Source organism: Heterocephalus glaber, unplaced genomic scaffold (assembly GCF_053883595.1).
Source record: "Heterocephalus glaber isolate CG9 unplaced genomic scaffold, H.glaber_assembly_v1.0 deba00001600, whole genome shotgun sequence".
Taxonomy (NCBI): Eukaryota; Metazoa; Chordata; class Mammalia; order Rodentia; family Bathyergidae; genus Heterocephalus; species Heterocephalus glaber.
The window spans coordinates 38,794,385-38,819,427 of NW_028258372.1; the positions used below are offsets into that span (position 1 = coordinate 38,794,385).

The 25,043-nt window shown below is 39.5% G+C and overlaps 1 protein-coding gene across 20 annotated transcripts in view; it reads left to right on the forward strand.

Moving 5' to 3' along the window:
* Positions 1-25,043, forward strand: part of Ppp1r12b (protein phosphatase 1 regulatory subunit 12B) — a 230,773-nt gene that overhangs the window by 142,866 nt on the left and 62,864 nt on the right. Inside the window, exon 21 of one of the 20 annotated variants that reach the window (XR_015444225.1) lies at positions 23,949-24,583. The exons of 18 other annotated variants lie outside the window; for them this stretch is intronic. Coding sequence is in view for 1 of the 2 variants with exons in the window: in XM_021242358.2 (XP_021098017.1) it covers positions 24,482-24,583 (102 nt within the window). In the remaining variant the exon portion in view is untranslated. Of the gene's footprint in view, positions 1-21,866; positions 24,584-25,043 lie in introns of those variants that run through there. One more of the 20 variants, XM_021242358.2, reaches the window with a different exon arrangement.

Here is a 25,043-nt window from a genome sequence, read left to right on the forward strand (position 1 = left end):
AAGTAATCTCCCTCAAATTTTTCAATAAGAATTACTGTGGTCCTTCATTTATAATACAGATCCAACCTCTCCCCTTGAGATTCTGAATAGAAGGGAATGTGATATATGTAATATAAACTGGGAATATTATAGGTCTCATAAGTGATTCTTAATAGGCAAGTTTGACAAATAGTGTGTGTTCCTAAAAGTACGATGTTTAGGAATTGCTAACAGGCCATCATTAAATAGAATTAACTGTGTCACATGGAGAAAGATTAGAGCCAACTTCTACTCTTTCCTCTCCTCCAGAAATGCACCTTTAAGCCCATAGTGCTAAATTCTCAAGGTACCTTAGAACAATCTGATCACAGTTTTTGCACAGTAACAGCATTCATTCAATCAACATATAATTACATATCGATTATCTACTGTGTATCAAGCACTATGAATGAGGGATACGGAAATGTACAAAGCAAACAAAGCTCCAGGCCCTCATGATACTGATATTTTAATGGAGCAAATGAGAGTTCCTATTAGACATCTAAATTGAGATATCAAGTAGGCAATTGAATATAGGAATGTGGCGTTCGTGGGAGAGAGTATGTATTTGGGAGTCATTACTTTATGGTATGTTAAAGGGTCAGAGGAATGAATAAGATCACACACACAGGGACATAATTAAATAGAAAAAGGCATCTGTGGGTAAGCTCTAGATAAGAGCAGGAGTATTTCTTTCATGGTACAATGTGCAAATAACTTGTAGATCTCTTATTGGGAAAATGAGGTGATTCCCATCTGACTAAATGGGATATGCACACATCCTTTATAAGAAAGCAGAGCTAGAGGCGAGGTTCCAGATGAAAGATAATGAATGAGGTTTCTAATGATAGATATTGAAAGAATGGGGACATTTCAGGAATGTGAAAATAGCAGGATGTAATATTTTCCTGGGTGTGGATGATGAAACAAAGAGGAGTCTAGAGGATACATGGATTGTTAGAAATAGTATTAGTTTTAGAGCTAAATGACCTAGGCTCAAAGATGGTTCCATCTCCTTTTAATTATATTATATTGAAAAAAAAATTTAACTCTGAAACTTATTTAATCTATAAAAATGAGATTATTATCTCTATTTTTGTAGGCTTGATGTAAGGAACTGCAGTAGTAATGTATTTATGGTGTTTAGCATGGGCCTGTCTTTAGTAACTTTTGTTTTTTATTTTGGTTCTGAAGATGGAACTCAGGGTGGTCCTCATGCTAGCCAAGTACCCTACCACTGAGGTACATCCTCAGCCCATTTCATTTTATTTTATGTTATGTTATGTTATGTCATGTCATGTTATGTTATTTTATGTTATGACAGGGTCTCACTTAGTGCCCTGGCTGGCTTGGAATTTATAATCCTCCTGCCTCAGTCTGTGAAGTTCATGGGATTACAGGTCTGTGCACCATGCCTGGCTTTGCCTTGGTATAAATGGAAGTTACTAGTATATTGGTACTTGACCATTCTTTTTCCTCCCATCTTTAGCTTTCACAAATGTTATTCCCATTCCCTAGAATATTCTACCTCTTGTTTTAGTGCTTCTTCCTCTCCCCCGCCCACCCTGCCCTGCCACAAAACAAAATTATTGTTAGGCCTCACTTCCTCCAAGTTTTTTTGTTTTGACCCCTCATCAATGCAAACTAGGTTTTCCTTAGTACTTTGAATTTATCTTTAATTCACAGTGGTAATCATACTATGTTGCATTTGCCAATTAAACAAAACTTAAAAGAGTCTTGTTTCTTGTTTGTTATTTCTCCCCTAGCCCAGAATTCCTAGTATTTAGATATGTTTTCTCTGAATATTTGGAAAAAAGTTCCAGTTAATGACATTCATGTTTCTGATTATGAAAACTGCATGGATAATATTCTGTTAATAAGATTGGAAATTCAGGAGGAAGACATGCTTGAGGAAGATGATAATGATTTTGTTTCCGAACATGGTGAATTTGAGGTGCTTATCAGACATAGAAAAGTATATGTCCTGTAGGCAATTAGGTCCCTGGGCCAGACATTTCAGGAAGTTCCATGGCTAGAGATAAAGATTTGGAAAACATCAGCTTGCTAATAACAGTCCCCATCAAAATTGGAGCTGGCTTTATTGCCAAAACTGTCATGATGTTCATAAAATTTAGATGGAAACGTATAGGACCAAATGTTGAAGAAAAAAAAATTAGAAGACTTATATTTTCTAATTTAAAAACTTCTATAAAGCTACAGTACTCAAGACCACATAGTACTGACATGAAGGTAGATATATAGGTCAATGGAATAGAGAGTCTTGAAATGAACCCTCATATTTATGAACAATTGATTTTTAGCAAGGGCAACAAAGACATGAAGTGGGGAAAGAATAGTGTTCAACACGCGGATACCTACAAATGCAAATGACCTTGGACCTCTACCTAGCGCCAAATACAAAGTTAATTAAAAATGGATCAGAGGGCCTGGAATTTAGCTCAGTGGTGCTGCTGCCTACCTCGCAAGTGCAAGGTCCCAAGTTCGCTCCCCGGTACCAAAAAAAAAAATAGATCAAAAACTTAAATGTAAGAGCTAAACTATCATCTTAGAAGTAAAATGAGCGAGGTGAATATTTGTGATCTTTGATTGAGCAGTGAATTCTTCAATACTAAAGGCATAAGCCACAAACAGAAAAATAGAAAAGTAAGATTTCATGGAAAACATTTGTACCTCAGAAAATCATCTAGAAATGTATGGTAAATACAACCCAAAAGATGGAAGAAAATATTTGCAAGTCATATTTCTTATCTGATAAGGTCTAATATCTTGAATATATAAAGAATACTTCCAGTGTTAGAAGGTCAAAAAACCAAATTAGGCCTGGGGATTTAGCTCAGTGGTTCCGGTGCCTGCCTTGCAAGCGCAAGGTCCCGAGTTCGATCTCCGGCACAAAAAAAACCCCAAAAAAACAACAAATTAAAAAAACAACAACTGTGGGCCAGGGATTTAGCTCAGTAGTTTCACCGCCTACTGTGCAAGTGCAAAGACCTGAGTTCGATCCCCGGCACCAAAAAAAGCAGCAAAGATATAGCTCCAGAGATAACACACACTATCAATACGCACATAAAAACATGTTTAGAATCATTATTTATTAAAGAACTGCAAATCAAAGCCACCATGAGATACCATTTCACACCCACTGGGATGGCTATAATTTAAATAAATACATGAATGAATGGATGCAGTGATGTGGAGAAATGGGAACCTTCATACATTCCTGCTATAAATATAATGAAGAAACAGTATGGTCCAAATCCTGACTCAACTCGTGGCTCTACATTTCAGTGTCTGACCCCAAAAGCAATGCCTTTACCCCAGGTGAAGCCTCCTTCCCCACACTAAAGGCCCAGGGAGTCCAAATTCCCGACAACTTTCGGAACTGACCCCTGTGGTCATGTGACCACCCTAAAGGATCAGTGTTTACTTGATTCTCAGCTGCCTCATAATTCAGAACATTCCAAACAAACTGCCCAACTGACAGCTACATAAATAGTTGACTTCACCCAAACAGGCCAGACCTCGAAGATGATGACTGGGTCACCTAAAGGTGGCCTGATGGGCTAGTGTTTAGATGGTTCAGTAAAAGTCTGTGGGCACTCATTGTCTCATTGACTAAAGGTTGGACCAACTGCCCAAGCAGGTAGACCAAGGCCTGGCTGAAGACAGGCATTAGCTGCACCTGCTGTGAACATGCACTTTCCTGTTCATGTCCTTTGTCGCCAAAACTTAGTCCCTGCTGTGCAAACTGTAGTTGTTACTGACTCGGGCAGTGCTGAGTGACTTCCTTTGTGTAGAGCCTGCCTGGGAGCAGTTAGAGGGACGGATGCTATTAGGATACTGCAGAACCTCTCCTAGGCAGAGGGCATTGGTTTCCTTGACTGCAGATCTCTTTACTGGTATGTTCTGTACTTAAGTGTTTTCTGACCATCTTATATCCTTGAGTCATGATCTTGAGTCTCTTTCCTCTTTGAACCCACTGAAGTCCTGGCTTCTCTCAGTGGGAGAGAAAGTTTCTGACAAATTCTTCCTCTTCTTCATACCCATTAAAATTCCCTATAAACTCCAAAAGAAGAAAATTTCCTGACAGCTGGATAATCTTCCTCACTCATGGTGTCATCTTAGCTCTTCACAAGCCAATCATTTGCTAGTCCCTGGACCAGTCTTCAGAATCTATCCAATAGGTATCCATGTGAACAGGGGCAATGACAGTGCTACGGTAGCTTTTCTTGTCATCCAGTTTTCCTCAGCAAGTGACTGAACCAGAATATTTTCATGATCTTGGTCTTGAAGCCACCTCTTTCTTTGCAGTGTGCAGCAACTTCTACCAGGTCTCTACCTCTGGGGGACAAGCCAGCTCTTCTCAGCTACATGGTAGCAGCAGGCCTCTGCCACCCTATGTTGGTCCTGGCCAGTGACAACTGAAACCAGGGATCAGTGGCAGGAGCTGGTCTTTGGCCGTGTGACCTGGGGCAACAGTGACCTGATAATAGCTTTCAGCTAAGAAAAAGATAACATATTCCAAGGTTGACTTGGAAAGCAGTTGTTACCAGCCATGCTGGTCCATATTCCCCATTGCTCCCCAAGAAACATGGAAGGCAGTCTTGGTGGGAAGGAGAAAAGGTTCATTCAAAGCTAGTGCTGAAGGAGACAGGGGTGCCTTTGCCTCACCTTATACAAGTGTGCAAGGGCTTTATTGCAAAGAAGAGAGAAAAGGAATAGAGTGAGACAACAGACAAGGAAATTTCCATGCTGTTTTATCCTCTGGCCAGTTTTGGATCCTTTCCTCCCTTGTGGAAAGGAAACTGGACCCCACTTCCTGGGATCAGCATCTATACGTATCTTTCAGACAGAAGATACACCAGTTTTCTGGCAGAGGCTAGTGTCCTGTCCACCTGAGCTGAGGAGAGGAAGTGGTGGTATATACTCTCAGCATAAAGAAGCTGGAGAAGCAGCTTCTCTCTAAAAGCCCTAATTTTTACAGATCCATTTACCTTCTCCATTACACAATGGTTTTCAACTTTTCTTCCCCAGTATTCTGAGGGTTATGATACAATTAGAAAAGTAACTGTGGTTCACTATCACAAGGATTCTGAAGCAGCAGTAGTCAAAAAGAGCAAATTCTTCAGGGGATGCCTATCAGAATCATTGTGGGATGCTAAGGAGAACTGAGCCCTGGGTACAAGTGTTTAAGGGAGAGAAGAGGAGATGTACCCGGGAAAGGGTTCAAAAGAAAATGGTCAAAGAAGGAAAAGAGCCAAGAAAGTATTTTGCCAAGCAAGAGAATGAAAACGTCCAGGACTGGGTGTGGCAGAAACTTAACTTTGTGTGTATAGCTCAGGCACAAAGCTCTGGGTAACCAGGAAATCCATATGTTGATTCCATCCTGGGTTCAAGCATAGGGAGCTGGAATTTTGTCAGCAGAGCTCTTTTTTGCACAGATCACAAAGGAAGGATCTTTATCCTGCTGTCCTTGTGTCTGATTGACCCTATCGGATCAGGTGGACTTCTTGACCTGATTTCTGTAGCTAGAGACTAGAAGAGGCTGAGTAAGAGAGACCGTGAAGCCTGGTGGTTAAAAACTTGAACTCTGGAAGCGAGTTGAATTCAAATCCCTTCTCTGCTACGTACTGTGTGATCTTGGACAAATCTTCCTGTGCCTCAGTTTCCTCAACTCTAAGGTGAGAGAAATAGAGTACTTTTATCACGTAGGTCATTTCTTTAAATGAGCTAATACGTGAAAAGTAGAACAGTGTCTGACACATTAAATTCTCAATGAATGTTATTTACCATAGCGATGGCAACAACAGTGGCAGTGGCTGAAGTAGTAGTAATGATAAGAGGGAATGACAGCCACAGAATCTACTACTTTGAGGGATATAATCAAGAAACGGCCACGTGGAACAGCTTCCCAGCAGGAAATAGGTATTCTGTTACCAGAAAAGAAAAGGGATCAAAAACTAGAAAGGCAAACTACAGCTCCCAGCAGGCATCTGTAATCACATCAGCAGTTTGAGAGCTGAAGGGGATTCTGTAGATTTGGCAATAAGACTTGTAGGAGCAGTTTGGTAGCATGGAGCTGGGGAGCATCACAGAATGGTGTCTGCTCTGTGACTCATCTGCAGGTAGTGACTGACAGGCTTTCTGGTATCAGTAACCTTGGATCCGTAGTCACTGGCTTGTGGGCAGAGGTCCAAGGTCATTGGCCGTTTAAAACAATTCTCACTGAAGCTTAAAGAGTTACAGCAGATCTGATTGTCATCTCATTGGCACATTGTGATAACTGGTTCCATGCTATGTTCTGAATTGCTTCCCCCTAAAAATCCTCATCTCGTATTTCTGCTTTCTCTCCTTGTTGAGACCAGATGATCAACATTCTTGCCTCCTTCTGCAAAGATACTGTGAAGGAATGGAAAGCAGTTTTACTTCCTCCTCCAAGGAACATTTCCACATTATGGTAACAATTATGAAAAGAGTTACTCGGATTAGTGAGTGAAGTGTCGTTGTTAGTCTTCCTCAGGTTTTCTTTATGACAGTGTTCTTTACATCGACCTTCTTTCTCTGACCATGGCTTTTCCTCTCTGGGTCTTTCTTAGTTCTTAGAGAATGCTTTCAGAAAGTCTAATTTAGGATAAACAGAGCGCTGAAGCTTCCCCAAGATTATTTTAGCTAAGGAAAATTTTATAGACTGAAGTTGTAGAAAACAGCCTTTGGGTAGATACATTTGGGAAGAGTTACTGTCTAAACTATTGAGTTTTCAGTTTATCAACATGCTATTTTTATTTAGGTTCTCTTTAATTTTCTAAAGACTCTACTGTAGTTTTCAGTGTAGAGGTCTACATGTCTTTTGTAAATTTAATTCTAATATTTTGTGTATTTTTGTATACACGAAATTTTTTTACATTTTCAAATTACTATGAGTATAAAAAAGATTATTGATTTTTTAATATTGACTTTATATTGTACCACCTCATTATGTTCATTCCAGTAATTGTTTTTTGTTCTGTTACCTATACCTGGCCTTCAAGAAATAAATTTGATTTAAATACTAATGAGTATTAGAAAACTATTTCATAGCAATTTACTTTTGGTTTTTTGGTACCAGGGATCGAACTCAGGACCTTGTACTTTCAAGGCAGGCGGCAGAACCACTGAGCTAAATCCCTGACTAGAAAACTCTTTCAAAATAGTGTACAGCCTAATGCTAAACATTATAAATTAAAATTTAGAGTGAAATAGAATTTTTTCCCATCAATCATAATAGGAAAAGCCTAAAAAGATAATGCCCAATTTAGGTGAGAGTGTAGTAAATTGGGGCGTTCTCATATTTCACTGTTGGAAGTGCAAATTAATTCCTTTTTAGCAAGCAAACTGCCCAACTATCAGACTTGAAATTTGTCTAGACTTTTACTTATGGAAATTGATCTCTAGGAAATAATCTCATGTATAGGAGTAGACAGACATATACAAATATATACATGCCTTATGCATGAAAATTTTCATCACAAGGTGTGTTGGTCATTCCACACTAACTTTGAGTGCCTGCTCTGTGAAGCACTGTCAGCCACTATGGAACAGAACAGACTTAGTCCATCTAGCTATATATAGTGGTGGAAAAATTGGAAACAACCTAAATGTTCGGCATTCTGGCAGTAGTTAAGTAAACTATGATTCATCCATCCAGTGGAATACCGTGAATCATCATTGGTTTTACCCTTTCCTGCCTCCTGACCGTTTAGGGGTGTTTCCTGAAACTAGTGTGGAATATAAAGCAGTCCTTAAAAGTGAGTTATAAAGATAATGTAATCTGGGTAAATGCTTATAACACAATATCACTGAACAAACCAGATACAAAATCATAGATGTAATATGGCTACAACGAAGGGGGATAAGGAATACCCAGGACAAGTGAGAAGACTGGGGGGAGTCACCAAGAACCAATAGTGGTTGTGTTCTGTGACCAAACTGAATGTGACCTTTTCCACTTTTTTTTTCTGAATATTTTCTAATAAGCCCTTGTTACTTATATAATTTTTTACTCATAAATATTTTAGTAATAGAAACTTACAAAAAGGGAAAGTTTTCATGAAAATAAAGACTGCTCAGTGGCCTTTTCATGAATCAAATTGGACTCTTATCAGAGGCTCTTACAAACCCTCTTCTGACCTGTTGTCTATTTCAGCTCTGGTGAACGTATCAAACGGTGATTAGAAATCTGCTGGAACCCACCCTTGTATCTGATGTCATCCAGACCCACACATGCAGCAATGTAGATTTAGTGTACAATACTGTGTCTCATATATAGCAGTGTACATAGTAACATGCTTTTCAATAATGTTGTTTTTAAAAAACACTGTATCTTTAGGGGGTTATCTGAAGACTGCATGGGATGGTAACTAGCTAAGTATTCCAGCCTCCAGAAGTATAAACTTTGAGTCAATGTGCTATTTATTGCATTATGGTGAATTTAGACAATTCACATACATTCTTATTGTGGCCAATAGTATGAGCTGGACATGGTGACATATGCCTGTAATCCCAGCATTCTGAGAGACTGAAGCAGGAGGGTTGCATGTTGAAGGCTAGCCTGGGTAATTTAGTTACTTAGTGAAAAACTGTCTCAATTTTTTAAAAAGTTATTTAAAATATATATATATATATAGTGGGGGGGGAGAAAGTGATATGTAGATCAGTACAAAGCCTCTGGGTTCAAAACCCAGTACTGGTCAGGGAGGAGGGGGCTCTGAGATTTATTCTTGAGCTCTCCTTGCCACCTCAACACCATTATTTTCCCCGGTGCTGGGGATTAACCCAGGGCCTTGTTTGTGCTAGGCAAATGTGCTTCCATTGAGCTATATCCCAAGCCCAAATTTTATAAAACACTTTCTTCTGGTTCAGAATTCCAGCCCTTTTCTTCTTCATTCTGTTCCCTATATTTCAGTTCAGATAAAATTTCTAATTGTACAAACTTTATATGTATGGGGTCAGATCTCTCGCATCCTGTAACTTTGCTGCATGCTGCTTAATTTTGTCTCCACCTACACTAGATTTTTGTTTGGTTTGGTTTGGGTTTTTGGTCTTCTCAGCTATCACTGACAGTCATGTTTGTAGAAAAGACATCTTTTTGTTTTGTCTGGACTTATGTGTACGGTTTTTGTTTTGGTCTAGGTAGATTTGCTTTTTCTATTTAAGCTTAGATTATTTCTACACCCACACAGAAACTTCATCCAGCTACCAGACTGTTTCTTTGCAGAGTGGTAGTGAGACAAAACTATGCATCTATTGATTCTGACTTCCATTTGCTTTGACAGCTGATTTCAGGAATGCATGGTTTTCTTCCTTTACCTGGCAACATATTTATTCAACAGATTGAAGAATGGAGGACGTGGCCTGCATATAAAGTACCAAACTATTAAGATCACAGAAAATTATTTCTAGAAGACACTTTAAAAGTGATTCTAACCCAAGCCCCTTATTTTGTAGATGAAAAACGTGAGGCCCAGATTGGGGCATGGCTTTACCTACATTGTGTAACAGCTTCGTGGCAGGGAGTGAACCGAGTTCTGAGTTCCCACTGTGCCCACGGGTGTCTTCCAGGTGCAGGGGTGCAGCTGGGTGCACAGAACAGGGCTCTGGGGGTGCAGAGCTGCTTCCTCAGGCCAGGGAAAGCACTGCCGGCTTTTGCTCAGTGTGGTTCCATTTGTGGGAAACAGTGGTAAGGTTTGTACGTGAGGCTTACCATAAGTCTGCTGTAGGTCCACATTTCTCGCCTTCTTAAAATCACCTTCCCTGCATTCCTGATTTTCCAGTACACATGTTAGCTATTTTAATGCAAACAAATTCCAAATAATGGGGATTTTCTCCCATTACAGCTGATTTGGGGTATATGTGCTAACTTTTACAGACTAGTGAGGTGAAGAAAAATGAACTGCTCTTCTTACTATTTTTTGGTACCGGGGATTGAACTTGGGACATTGCGCTTGCAAGGCAGATGGTAGAACCACTGAGCTAAATCCCCAGCCCCTTGAACTGCTCTTCTTATAAAAGTGAAAGCTATTCTGGGATTTATAGGTCCCTGTGGCAGAGTAAGCATATTCTGAATCTAATGTCTCCCATTCCAAAACAGGTATTTGTTCTGTTTAAGACATCTTCATAGTCATATGTAAAAAAAGAAAATCACTTTGGGCCAGTAACAGAGGGAAAAGCCACTGTGATAGGGGCTATGAATGGATACGGGCAGGTGGGTCCCCAGTCTTTGTGTGGATCCCATCCACTCGGAACGTGAATGCAGGAACCAGCAGCACACTGTTCTTTCTGCAAATGGGAGCTGAGTTCAGTCAGCCCATCCCCGAAGTCTCACAATCAGAAGTAAGCTGCTCGATCCTAACCAGAGGTAAGGGAAGCCTGGAAAAAGTAAGCAAGCACAGGCTCTCTCTCAAGATAGAACTTGAATGCAGACCACTTTGGGGTAAACAGTCCAGAGCAGGTTACCTAGAAAGAAGGAGAACCCACAGCTAACAGTTTAAGGTCTGGTTCAAGGTAGGTATCTTATCAGATTTAAGCTGAGGCAAGTTGAAATTTCCTATAGCTACAGGTACTCATATAGTGGGAAAGTACTGACACAAACAGGTACAATAAGTTATGGAGGAAAATGGTAGGAAACAGAATCTGATCGTGTGAGCATAAGCTGTTGTAGACCTTCATTGTTTACTTTGAGTAAAACATGAGGGGCTACTACAGTATCTTGAGTAGAGGGATAACAAGATCTGACTTAAGTTTTCAGTGAGCATTACAGCTGCTGTGTTAAGAGCAGACTTGAGACAAGGGTAGAAGCCAGGACACTATCAGAGGAATCCAGGCAAAAGGCTTGGATTACATGGTAGCAGTAGAGATGTGGAGAACTGGTAAGATTCTGGATACATTTAAAGAGAAAGCCAACATTTCCTGGACTCTCTGCATGAGGGACATGAGAAAAGAGTGAGTCCTGGATGACCCCATGGTCCTAGGCTTAAGCAGATGGCAGGACAGTGGCTGTGAACTGACTTGGAGAGGTTGCAGATGAAGCAAATTGGGGAAGAAAATCAGGAATTCAATTTAAGATACTTTGGGTTTAAAATATCTCTTAGCTATGCAACTGAAAATTGTGGCAATCAGTATTTAGATGATATGTAAAGTCATGAGATTATATGAGATATCAAGACACAACAAAGAGGGCCTCAGAAGTGTGTGGAATCCATTGAGAGTAAAGAAAATGTATCAAGAGAGAGGTGGCTATCTGCTGTGTCAGATGTACCCAGTAAGTCCGTAAGACGAGGACTCAGAACTGGCTGTTGCTTTTGTTAACATGATAACCTTGATACAGAGTGGTTTGTGGGGAATAGTAGGAAAGGAAGCCTGATTAGAATGATTTTAAGATATATTGGAAGGAGAGAGGAATTGGAAACATTGAGAAAAGTCTTTGCGTGTGGTGCTGGGGATTGAACTCAGAACCGCACACATGCTAGGCAAGTGCTCTACCACTGAGTGAAATCCTCCAGCCCCTGCCCTGCCCCTTTTGAGAAAAGGTCTCACTAAATTGCCTAGGCTGGCCTCAAACATGCAGTCTTCCTGCCTCTGCCTCCCAAATCACTGGAGTTACAGGTGTGCACCACTGGGCTCAGCTATGAAAACAGTTTTGTTTTGTCTTTAAGAAGTAAATTTTTTAGCAGAGGGACAAAGAAATGCAGGAGCAGCTTGCAGTGAGATATGGTCAAGAGAAGAATCCTTTTAAAAATGGAAGAAATAGGTCCAAATTTGCTGAAGGAGTGATCTCAGGGCAAAGAGAGAAAGATGATGATAGAGGAAGAAGAATGGAAAACTGCTAACGTGAAGTCCTTGTGTAGGATGTAGAACACAGCTTGAAAGACTGGCTTCAGACGGAAACATGTGAAGTTATTCCATGTTAATAGGTGAGAACCGTAGGTGACAGTTATGTGGTGATGGGAGTCTGTAGAGTTCTTTTCTGATTGCTTCAGTTTTCCTGGTGAGGTAGAAAGCATGACCATCAGCTCACAAGGGAGGAAGTGTTAGGTGTTTTAGTTGAAAGAAAAAGGGATGAGATAGTTGCTTAGGAAAGTGAATCATTAAGAGTCCCCCAAAAAATGAATTTAAATCGAGACCACTGAGCAGAGTTGTTATGTTTATCCAGCCATATTCATTATCCAGCATAGGTGCGAGTGTGGACAGGCAGAAAGTGGATTTGAACAAGGTTGTAATTTTACTGAATATTTTGGAAGGAGGGAGGGAGAGAGGGAGAGAGAGAGATTGAGATTTTAATCATAGACCGTGAAACCTAAGCTAGAGGAGGGAATTGAGGGTGTCAAGGGCATTGAGGGGCAGTAGAGATCCCATGACACATTAGGGAGGTAAGCTTTCAACTCAAGAAGCTGGCAAGATAGCATGGCATGCAGCCCTAGGTTCTATCAGGTTGGGGAGGGTAGCAGAAGAATTAAGTAAGCCCAGATGAATTTGAAGGAATGAAATACAGTTAAGATAAAAACAGAAAACAAAATGGCAGTAGAGGTGACTGGTAATGCCAGAAGCTGATTGTTTCAGAAAGCTATAAATACAATAAATCTTTAACAATCTGATTAAGAAGAACAACCATAGGTGTAAACAAATAGTATTAGAATGGAAAGGGGGACAAATTACGATAATGTCTTATGTTTTTAATGTTTTACTTAGAAAAATACAAATTAAAACACTGAGATTCCATCTTACTCTAGAAAGAATGCCCATCGTCAAGAAATCAATAATACAAATGCTGGAGAGGCTGCAGGGAAAAAGGAACCCTTCCACATTGTTGGTGGGAATATAAACTAGTACAACTACCATGGAAATCAGTATGGAGAGTCCTCAAAACACGTAAAATAGAAATTCCATTTGGCTCAGCTGTTCCCATTCTAGGTATCTTCCTGAAAGATATATGCATACCCATGTTTACAGTAGCACAACTCATAATAGCTACATCATGGAAGTGACCTATATGTCCATCAAAAGATGAATGGATGAAGAAATGGCATACTACTCTGCTATAAATGAGTCATTTGTAGGAAAATGGATGCACCTTGAATCCATAATGTTAAGTGAAATAAATCAGATACACAAGGTTAAATATCATATGGTTTCTTTTATGTGAGAAACCCAAAGTATAAATAAATCAAAGACCAAAGTAACAGACAATAGAAAATAGGGAGATAGATCTCTAGCAAATGGTAAGGGGATTCAAAGATGTTGGGGTACAAATATATATGAGATGTTGTTTTGAACAACTTTATGCCAGTAAACTTAAAAATTTAGTTTAAGTGGACATTCTTTTGGGAAAATAGAAAATATCAGAATGACTCAAGAAATAGAAAAATGGAAAAGTCCAATAACCATTAAAGAAATGTAATTTTAACTATCACTACTACCACTTCTTGCCAAATACATCATACCTAGACTAATTTGGGGGACAAATTTTATAAAACCTTCAAGGAATAAGCATAAGGCTATTTATAACAATTTCAGAGAATAAAAAGGGAAATCAGAGTCCACACTAGCTTGTCTTTCTTCCAACGTAGGAACAACAAAAGGGGGCAGGAAAAACAAAGTCTGACTACTTCCCATAAACAGTAGAAAAACAAAGATGTTTGACATTGTACTGAGGCAGTACAAGTCTCACAGGTTGGAACATTAAACTTTGTGATCACCCTTTTGTGTGGTTAAAAATAGACCTGCTTTCTTCTTTGAGGTCTTTTGTTTTATGGGGTATGTTTGGAGACAGGGTCTCACTATGTAATTCAAGCTGGCCTTGAGCTCACTAAGTAGTCCAGGCTGGCCTCGAACTTGTGGTGATCCACCTGCCTCAGCCTCCTGAGCACTGGGATTATAGGCATGTGCCACCACTCCCGGCTGCTTCTTTGAGTTTTCATTCCAACTGTAATGATGGATTTTGGAGACCTGGCCTGTGTTAATGACCAATAATAGTGCATGCTTTTAAGATAGCTAGGTCACCAATATTCTGGTGTGGAGAAGTTATTTTTGGTTTATTTGTTTGAACATGGTGCTAACTAAGCATTTTGAGATTGACTCTGTGACATTAACTACAACAATGCATTGTTATCACCACCCAAGTCAGCCAACCTGGGTAGTAATATTGCTTGCAGCATTGTGCATACCGCATAGAACAGTGCCTGGGACACTAAGAGATTAGCTCCTACTTGCTTTCTGTGCTCAAAGAGGGCAGAATGTGATTTATGTATGCCAGTCAGCTCAGGCGTCACGGAGCTTAGTTTTTTCCCGTGCTGCATGCTAAGCAAAAGACTCCGGGAATCTAATTAATTTGATTCCCAGATTGTTCCTGTTTGCCACAAACATTGCCATGCCTCATGAAACTCACAGGAGAAGTGCCTATGTAGCTCTTCACTCTGCAGCAGCATTTGCCTCAGCGTAATTGTGTTTATGTGGGATTACACTGGCACTGCAGTGCAAGAGTGAGAGCTGGCAGGACCATTAACTGTGTCCCCTGGGGACTGTTTCCTCCTTCCCTCCCGTGCATGACTGAAAGAGCTTTATTTCTGAATTATGAAGTGGGGTTGAAATGCATTTTTAAAAATAGGTACATAGACTATTCTTTATCTAACACTGGCCAAAGTAATCTGGACAGGAATAGTACTCTCCTTATGAAATATTTTTACTTCAACCTTTTCTCTTTTATAGTGGGTGGGTTTGTTGGTTTGGTTTGGTTTGGTTTGGTTTGGTTTGGTTTGCTCTGGTATCTCTGGTATCTTAGGCATATCATTTTCAGAGGTATAGCCATTTTACTTTAAGCCAGAAACAAAGCTTAAAACTCTCCTGACAAAAACCTAGTGAAAAGGGCAAACTGGTCTCCAGTGGAAATGTGAAAGACAGAAAAAGGAAAAATTAGATATTAGAGAATTCAGTTGACTCAGAAGAAAATCATTTGATAATAAGGGAAGTGAGAGAATTGAAAATTAAACCTAGTAGTGGAGTGACATCTTTGATCTTGAACTGTTTTAAATTACACTATTTGTAACTGAGAACATGGAGATAAAGCATGGCACATGGACAACTAACAGTGTATATGGGTAAGCATTTGCATTGTATGTCAGTAGTATCTATAAAGCAGCAGAGGGGCATCAGGAAGGCTCTCCCATATATGCTTCAGGATCTATGCTACTATAGGAAAATTAGGTGTTGAGTTCCTAAATACATTCTGAATGTTGAGGGAAGGAATATTCTTAGGAAGTTAACCAGGTGAGCAGAGCAGCCTTTATTTTTGAATAAAAAGTACATTAATAACTATGAAAACTAGTTGAAGTATTTAAATTTCTTAATAACAGCCTTTATCCTTAAAATTCTGCAGTTACTAGTAATGGAAAATAATTCTTTTTCTTACCAGCTGATGGAACATTCAGCTAAGTTTATAGGCTTTCAAGACAATTTCTAAAATAAAATTAAAAAGTAAATCAAATTAATGACAATTTAAAATCTTGAACTTAAATAGAATTTTGAACATTTATCTTTATAGTGTATTTTTTCTTTTTTCCAATACCGGGAATCGAACTCAGGACTTTGTGCTTTTGAGGCAGGTGAGGAGCTGCTGAGCTAAATCCCTGGCAAATTTTTTTTCCCTCTCTCTCTCTGTTTTTTTTTAATAGTGTATTTTTTAAAGTCACGGCCTATAGTGCTTCTGTGACATTATAACTTTGAGATATAAGTTTTACCCTTCAAGAAGTTTGTTGTCATCACACATCTGACAGTAAATCTTACATATGTGAACTGATAGAATGTGTCACCTGGCGTACGTTTTATAAGCACAGTCTGCCTATCACAAATATCTTTAGGTGCAAGGCAGTTGGATGGATTTTTTGCTTTTTTTTTTGTTTTTGCAGTGCTGGAGACTGAAACCAGGGTCTTGCACTTGCTAGGCAAGTGCTCTACCACTGAACTACAGCCCTAGTACCTGGATTTGTTTTTATAAGTTATTCTGCAATGTAATCCAACACCTTTCTCTTTTTCTTTTTTAAACAGTTTAATCGAAGTATAATTTATATACAATAAACTGAATATATTTTAATAAGTTTACTATCTGATGAATTTTGGGATATGCATGTGTCCAGTGATGGCGAACCTTTTAGCACTTTCAATAACAAACAGCACGCTGAGGCATGCGTGCCGTAGGCTGCCCCCACCACTCTACCTATCTCTCCAGTTCTACTACTTTACTGAGTATCTGTACTTTTAATAGAAGCCATACACTTTTTGGGGGGAGTACTGGGGATCAAACTCAGGACCTTGCACTTGTGAGGCAGGCAGTGGCACCACTGAGCCAAACCCCCAGCCCAACATGTCCTATTTTTAAAAAGAAGAAAAAAATGTTTACTGCTTTTAGCTGAATCAAAGTGATTAGTTTGCTCTGTTAATCCTGATCATTTCAAGCATCTTTTCTTATCTAGGTGTAACAAGCATTTAGGCAGAGTAATTCTTCACTTTGTAGAACCAGGACGTTCAGCGTTGCTGAGCCTGACCTACTAAATGCCACCTTCCATCTCTGTGACAGTGTCCCCACATATTTCCGAGTGCCTGTGCTGTAAGTATTGCCCTGTCCGCACCCTTGAAAACCTCTACTTAGATTCTGAGTTGCCCCTTCTAAACTTGCTGCTGTTCATATCCTTTGGGGTCTACAAAGACTGTGAAGGGGGAAAGGCTGCATAAGTTGTTCACATAAAAAAGAAGTAGCTTTGGCCAAGGATTTAGCTCAGTGGTTTTGCCGCCTGCTGCGCAAGTGCAAGGACCTGAGTTCGATCCCTGGTACCAAAAAAGAAAAAAAGAAGTAGCTTTTCACTAATGTTTGCTGTTGCTGAATTTAAATTTAATTGCAAAACGTTAAACTCATGAACCAATTCTGGGTCAGATTTGCAAACTGATTTTCTTAAAGGGCCTTTGTAATCCCTTTACCCTTAAGTGAATTTCTGAGATTTAAATTTTCATAGCTCTAAGGCATGATTATTTAACTATATAAGGGCAAAATTAGGGACATTTTATAGACTAATAAAAGTTATTATGAGCTCCATTCTGGGCAGCTTGTAGATCCTGTCTTCTTGTACCTCTCTGTTGCTGCCTTGTACCTCAAAATGGCACTGTGCCCTGCTCCCTCCTCCTAAATGACATGGCCCCCTCCCCCTCCCCCTTAGCCCACCAGAGTATATGCAAGCCATTTAGTGGATATGTGTGTTGGTCTGATGTTTAGCCTTCATTACTTTTTCTTAACACATGTCAAAAGCCCTTTATTAAGCTGAGAGAGTTCATGGCTTTTTTCTGCTATGCATTTCCTACATGTGAAAATGGAGGCCAGCTCTTCACTCTGAAATGATTCATTTCAAAGGAGAAGTGAGGGTAAGAGATTCATTTTGTGATAAAATGCCTAACTGTGTCTCCCTCACTCAGGAACATCTGTGCAGGAGTCCTCATTAAATGTCACTTACCACTAGTGATCTTGCCCATCCCCAAAGAGATGGGGAGGACTTTCAAAACATGCAAAAAACGGAAAGGAAGGGGGTGAGTGACAAGAAACTGCTGCCTTTGGAACTTCTGTTTCTCTCCCCTCCCCCACCGTTGTCGCCCCTCCGGGTACCCAGCAATACAGCACCAGTGCAAATGCATAGGCAGTGAGTGAATTCTGACTTCTCCCGACCCAGTGGTATGCTATTGATAGTCTCCTTTAAAACACCTTATTTTTTAGCATAAGATCAGAAATTATAAGAGTGGGCTTGATGATTATTAATGTTAGCTGTAGAGGGGTCTTATTTTACAGTTGTATAAATCTTGAGATATCCTTGAGATGGAATTATTTCTCAAAGATACACATAGTGAACACTGAATAGTTAGTAGATGGATTAATGGAAAAGTGTGTGCTGGTAAGGAAAAATTAAAATATATTCTTTGGACCTTATATTCATAAATTGTTGTATTCCAAACTCAGCTCCAAAAGGAGAAACAGATACCTTAAACAGAACTGGTCATACTTGACTCATTGTGTTCTTCCCTAAATCTGAGGTAAACTATTTTAAACTGTGCTTATTGATGTAGGTCAGAAGTTTATAAACTTAAGCTACCAAGCAGTGGATTTATAGGAAGCAACAGAAATTTTTTAAAGCCCTGGTAATGTTTACCAAACTGTCAGTGATCCACTTTGGGTCTTGAAGACCTTGTGGTTTGGAAACCATGCTTACCTTTTCAAGGAACATTCCCTTACTGTTTACCTGGAGATGATAATGGATTCTTTTGTCACTGTGCCAAAAATAGAATATGCGATATTGTAGTTTTAGATTATTAAGTTTCAAGTTTGAAGATATTTCAGTAAAAGCTAGGCCTAAAGGTTTTGTTTGTTTATTTTGTTTTGTTTTGTTTGAGACAGGGTCTCACTCTATTCCAAGCTGTATTCTCACTCTGTGTAGCCCAGGCTGGCCTCAAACTCATAGAGATTCTCCTGCCTCAGCCTCCTGAGTGCTGGAATTACAGGCATTCGCCAGTACACCCAGCTAGACCTAAAGTTGTTTTTTTTGGTACCAAGGATCGAACTCGGGTCCTTGTGCTTGCGCAGCAGTAGACCTAAAGTTTCTAATGAAAGTCGTTCATACCTGAAACGTATTGCAGCTCAGGCTTAATTCTGACATTCCCAAGGGTTAATGGGAGGACTTCCTCTGATCCCCTTAGCCAGGAGCACTACAGGATTTTATTCTACTGTTAGTCTTTTTTTTTTTTTTAAATAACTTGAAAGACACTGATAGTTGCTGTGACATTGTAAGACTTATTCTCAGATAACTTTTAAAAGTAATCAGTTCCAGTGGAATATGATGGTGCTGAAATCCTGGCGAAGGATCCTTCCTGAGGCAGAAGGATCACAAGTTCAAGCCCAGCTCAACACAAGACAAAAAGTGAAAGGCCTGGAGATGTGGGTCAGTGGTAAGAGTACTCTGGGTTTGTTCTCCAGTACAAAACAATAATAATTCTAGGAGATTAAGATTTTTTTTTTTGGTACCAGGGATCGAACTCAGGTCCTTGTGCTTGCGAGGCAAGTGGCAGAACCACTGAGCTAAATCCCTAGCCAAGATTTTTTTTAATTGTAGTGTGATAAAGCTGCTCTAGGTTTTACAAATCAATAGACTTACAAGGATTACTCTTAGTTATTGTAGTTAATATAGTTTTACCAGTATGGTCCATACCCCCTGTTTGCTTACATGTTTATCTGCTCTTGTCATCAGGAATTTTTAAATCAGTTTGACTGTGACTTAAAAAGTAAATGATATTCTTTCTCACCTGTCTGTTGCTTCACCTGAGTCTTCATATTCTCTCCTTGCTTACACACTCAATGTGTAATGGTGCACCTTACAGAGGTGCACCATGGTACCCAGCTGTCTTTTGCTTTTTATCAATCTGATCTGATTGTGAGCCACTAAATTGATTGATGGCCTACCAGTGAGTCTCAGCTTACAGTCATCTTGCCTTGAGTGCAAGTGATTGCCTGATTCATTAGCAAACTTAATTCTAGATAAACATGTACAGTAATCTTAAGAGTCCTCTGTAATGAGAGGCTATCTTTCAGAAGTTCTGGGGGTAAGTTATCATTTTGTCCCCCTTTTCCACCCTCGTAAGAAGAAAGAACTGGGCTTTTTTCTTTTTCTTTTGAAATAATTTCACACTACAGGACTATTTCAAGAGTTGGACAATGAACACCTAGAAATCCTTTACCCAGAGACCAAATTCAAATTTCATTAGTTGTCTCAATAATATCCTTTGTGGTAGAAGAATCCAATCTAGGATCGTGAATTACACCCAATTTTTGTATCTCCCTAGTCAGTCTTTCCTTGACTTTTATGACCTTGATAGTTTTGAAGATAATAGGCAGTTTGGATTTGTCCAGTGATCCCTCATAATTAGATCCAGTTTATGCATTTTGGGCAATGGTGTCACAGGAGTGAGACTGCTCTTCTTATTTCCTATGTCAGCTTGTCCTGTTACTGGTGGTCTTGACTTGGTCACTAGGTAAAGATGACATCTTAAATTCCTTTTCTTTTGTGACTAATAAATATACTATGAGGCAACACTTTGACACTGCATGAAATCTGCATCCTCATCTACTATTACCCAGTAGTTTTGGCATCATTCCTTGCCTGGATTGATTTTACAGTGATGGTTGCTAAATGGTGATTTTCCTAACTTCATTACTGTTTCTACATTAATAATAATACATTTAGTGTAAGGAAGAACTTTCTTCATCTATTTATATCAGTGTACACTTACGGTTTCCTCTTAGTAGGTTATAATTCATTGTTAGCTTTATTTATTTTGATCCTCATGTAGCCCTAGGTTTGGCTTTTTAAGCAGACTTCTGTGTCCTTTTGTCATGTCCCCATCATTGTTTAAACTGTTTCTTCTGACACAAGAGACTCAGGCTCATTTTCTCTCCCTGTGCCAGCTCTGGAATCAGCCCTCTCTCTAGGAGCCCTGTTCCTTTCAGTGGACAGTGGCATTTAGGAACAATGATCTGGGTACTAGGTGTGCTAAACACTATTGGTGTGTTGCTCCTCAGTAGACAGAACTAAGGAACACATATGGATGTGTTCACTTACACACTTATATACATACATTTATATTTAGTTATTTCTCTCCATATCGAAAATCCAGAGTCCTTACCAACACCTTCATTCCTGCATACTACAACAGCATTCATTCCAGCTTTCCCTTTTTTCATATTTACATCTGTTCTTTTTCACAATGAAAAATTTAGTACCCATTGTACTTACTATTTTTGCTTCTCTGTTCAGTCTCCTTGAATAAACCCAGTCCCCTAGGCCAGGCTAATACCTCACTCTGTCCTCTTATGCCAGGGCTCTGTCTTCCAAGAAATAAGGAAGCCTGGGAAGAAGGACAGGAAAGGTAGAGAAATATATTTTTTCTTAAAGCCTTGAGAATGAAATTCTATCATCTCTTTCCTAGTAGCCTTTTATATAGTGATATACAAAAAAGTGCATAGAATATTAAAACTGGTATTGGGCCGGGGATTTAGCTCAGTGGTTTCGCCGCCTGCTGCACAAGCGCAAGGACCTGAGTTCTATCCCCGGTACCAAAAAAAAAAAAAAAAAAAGATATCTGTAAATTCCTAATTTGGAAATGATCCTAGAAACGTGTATTACCCTAAAAGTAGATTTCTTTGTAACCAAAAGGAACAAGACTGTGGCAAAAGGAGTATTTCTTTTCAGTTCTTATTTTCACTAAGATTTGAAGTATACTTTCATTTTGACAGAGTAGTTAATGTTCTTTGAGTCAGAAAGGAAGAATAAATGTTTGTTGACTGGGTTGGAAAAAATCAAGTATATAAAAGAAAAGTGAATGAAGAAAGTTTCGATTCAACTTTTCTGGAGAAATTATCTCTGTTCATATATTTCTGATCCACTCTGGATATCTCAAATACTTAGAATCTTCTCAGAGACTTTGAATTGGTGCATCTTTTCAGATCTGTTTTTACTTTACCTTAATCTACCAAAGTATATTCCTTAGGGAGCTGCGTTTTGCTGACCTTACTGATAGTATGTCTTTGACCAAGTCATTTAACCTTTCAGAACTTCAGTTTCAGTTCCTCATCTGTAAAATAATAGTATAGTAATGTACTTTTAAGCATGTTGAAAGGATCAGATAAGATATATTAACACTGTAAATTTTTTTTTTTTTTTTTTTTTTGGTAACAGGGATCAAACTCGGGTCCTTCTGCTTGCGCAGCAGGCGGCGAAACCACTGAGCTAAATCCCCGGCCAACACTGTAAAATTTGAGTTCACTGTTGTTAGAACTTCCAGGATGGAGACAGAAGATAGAAATGAAAAGACAAAGGGGCCATTTTGGAGTAAAAGGGGTTTGCAGTCCCTTTTAGTTGTCAGTGAGTGGGAAATCACTGTATAAACTTTATAGAAACAGATCAAGAGCCTGGCCTGATAATAATGTAACCTGATAAGTTGCAGTCAACACAGTGACAGGTATCCCTGGTCCTTCTCTAACCAATCATGCTTGCTATGAGTATGTTACCATTTAGGCTCACATCAATATTTCTCCCACACACACACACCCCTTGGTTTGGTTTGGTTTGGTTTGGTTTGGTTTGGTTTGGTTTGGTTTGGTTTGGTTTCTGAGATGGTCTTATGCAGTCAAGGCCTGCCTTGAACTCACTGTGTAGCCTGGGCTAGCCTCAAATTTAGCAATCCTTCTGCTTCCCCAGTGCTGGGAGTACAGTCATATACCACTATGCCAGGCTGAAACACACTATTTATTATCAGATGGGATTTCTATATAAGATGTATCCACAATGTAAAATTCACACATCTGAATTCTTTCTTTCTTTTCTTTTTTTTTTTTTTTTGGTACCTGAGATCGAACTCCGGACCTTGCACCTGCAAGGCAGACATCAGAACCACTGAGCTAAATCCCCGGCCCCTACATCTGAATTCTTAAGAAGTTTTCATTTGCATCTCTCAAATGACAGTGATGTTGAACATGTTTTAGCTAGGAGTAGTGGTGCATAGCTGTAATCCCAGCACTTAGCAGCCTGAGGCAGGAGGATTGCCATGAGTACAGACCAGCCTGGGCTACATAGTGAGACCCTATCTCAAATTCCCCCCAAAAAGTTCTTTTAGATTGGAAATGAATCTATATAAATTTTTTTCAAACTATATTCCTCGGACTAACCCTCAAGCCACTGATCACTTCTCTTAATTTAACTTCACAAAACTGGTCACTGGAATAAAGAAGGTATCAAGATGATCAGAAGAAAGAGTGGTTTGTTTGAAAGATTTGAAAGAAAAAGTATGTTTCCTATGGGAAAGGAAAGGCAGTATAGAATTTCCAAGAGCTCAGAGAGAAGTGAGTTGCTACTCTGGGGATCAATCCATTGGCTTAGAAAGCATTTGGCCTAGAAATGTTGGATAGTGTAGTGATGACAGCACAGTGCAAAAGATTAAATTTGAGATGTTTCTTCAAGGGCAATTCCAAAATCTTTCAACACCCAGCAAAGAAATTCCTTCCTTTTTAACTGTTAATTTTCCCTGTGTAGTGAGTCCTGTAGTCATGCAGTTTTACAGTTCTGTTCCTCTTCATTTCTGACTTTGTTTTCTTTTCCCTCACCTTTATACCCTTTCTAATATTGTTCCTTCTTGATTGTGGCATCTTAGGAAACTCTGATAAGCTTTATATGTAGAGATTCAGCCAATAAAATCTGTACAGGGAGCTTCCTTTACAATGAGTTAAAATTTCAAATTGCTGGGCGTCCTCAGTGCCTCAGGAATGACATCTCATTGCAGTTGAGCATAAGGCCTGAAGGTACTTTGATGATGTTTCTGTCTGGGCTTTGTTACTTAAGAGATCCAGAAGCTGAAAACTCATCATTCTTATACTTAGAGAAATTGACCCTGGAGCCTGCTCCCCACTCTGACGTGGGAAATACTGGAAGGTTGGGGGGTGCTCTTCAGTGTGCCCCCCAAAAGCCTCCCTTTATTCCCAGAAGCTGGTGAGATTTCTTTTCCTTCTACAAGTGGCAACGTGAATTCTGAGTTGAAAGTGAATCTTTGCCCTTGGCTCCTCTCCAGCATTCCTCGCTGAGCGAATAGGGATTTGGAATGTCAGAAAATAGAAGCGGGGAGGGGAAACGACGTGTGCATGACTGTGAGTGTTTCTATGTAAGAGCAGCTTCGTCTCGGAGGACTTAGGAAACTTTACTTCCCCAGACTGCCTCCTTCTCGTGAACTCTTGGTTCCTTATTTGTATTTTTTGTTTTTTAAGTTGTTTAACCTGAATTTATCACAGCAACTCTAAACCTTTACAGCCCAGTGGAGTCAACCTAAGGGAAGACAGCATGATTTCCAGAGGATGTGTATTTCTTTCCTCTGGATAAAGTGACGATAGTTGTTCCCAGACTCGTCTACAGCAGGATCCAGAATAATTCTCATCTTTCTTCTGGGATTTAACCTGTTGTCATCAGGAACCTAGACACAGATTTTATTGAAGAGCAAGCCTCAATAAGAAGTGTCTTTTTGGGAGAATCAAGGACTCAATCTAACACAAAGGTGTTGCTCAGCACAATACCCTCTGCCGTAAACTACCAGTCCTGAGCACTTGTGGTTGAAGCCGAATTGAAAATATTGACGGAACACGCCTCTCAGACTCTGTTTAACTGTGGACTGTTTCAGAGCTCAAGACTATAATTTACAGGGCAGCTTTTATTCTTTATTTAGTTCTAGACAAAGTCATCCTGCATCAACTCAAAGGGAGAGAGTCTGAGGGTAACCTACAGGGGCAATTTCTCAGCTTTGTGTGAAGAATACAGAGGTTGAGTGTCTGTCTACATTCCGAGGAGCCATGTCCTCTGTATATACCCGAAGTAAAGAATTCACTCGGAATAGGAAATCTCAGTCTGATTCTCCCCCAGCATCTCCTTCCCCGACTGCCAAGACATTCCGAGTAAGCAGCCTTTTTTATTTACATGTTTTGTAGTTGTATCAAAGTTGGGAAATATGTTTATATGTAACTTGGGGGATTAGGTGGAAAGCAAATGCATTTCAGGACATATAGGAGTCATGAAGGAAAAAATGCAAGTAAAAGGCCTTGTTAGCTTCTCTGCGAGAGGTTATGGTTCATTATACTCGATACAAGGAACAGCAGCCTTAAATATGTCAGGCTAGTTTCCGTCTGTTAGCCTTTAATTAGTTGTAAACTGCTTGACAGTGAGATTTGAGAGTTTTTAATCACTATATCTCATGGCGCTTTTCTTACTTTCTGTGATTATATTTAGTTGCTGCTTTTCCTGTGTTTTATGGGTCAATACTGTTTGAAGAACAAAAGTTCCCAAGTGGCTGTCAAGCTGTATGCATTAAACTTCAGTCAGGGGCAAGTTCTGCCTGAGAATTTATGCATGCATGTA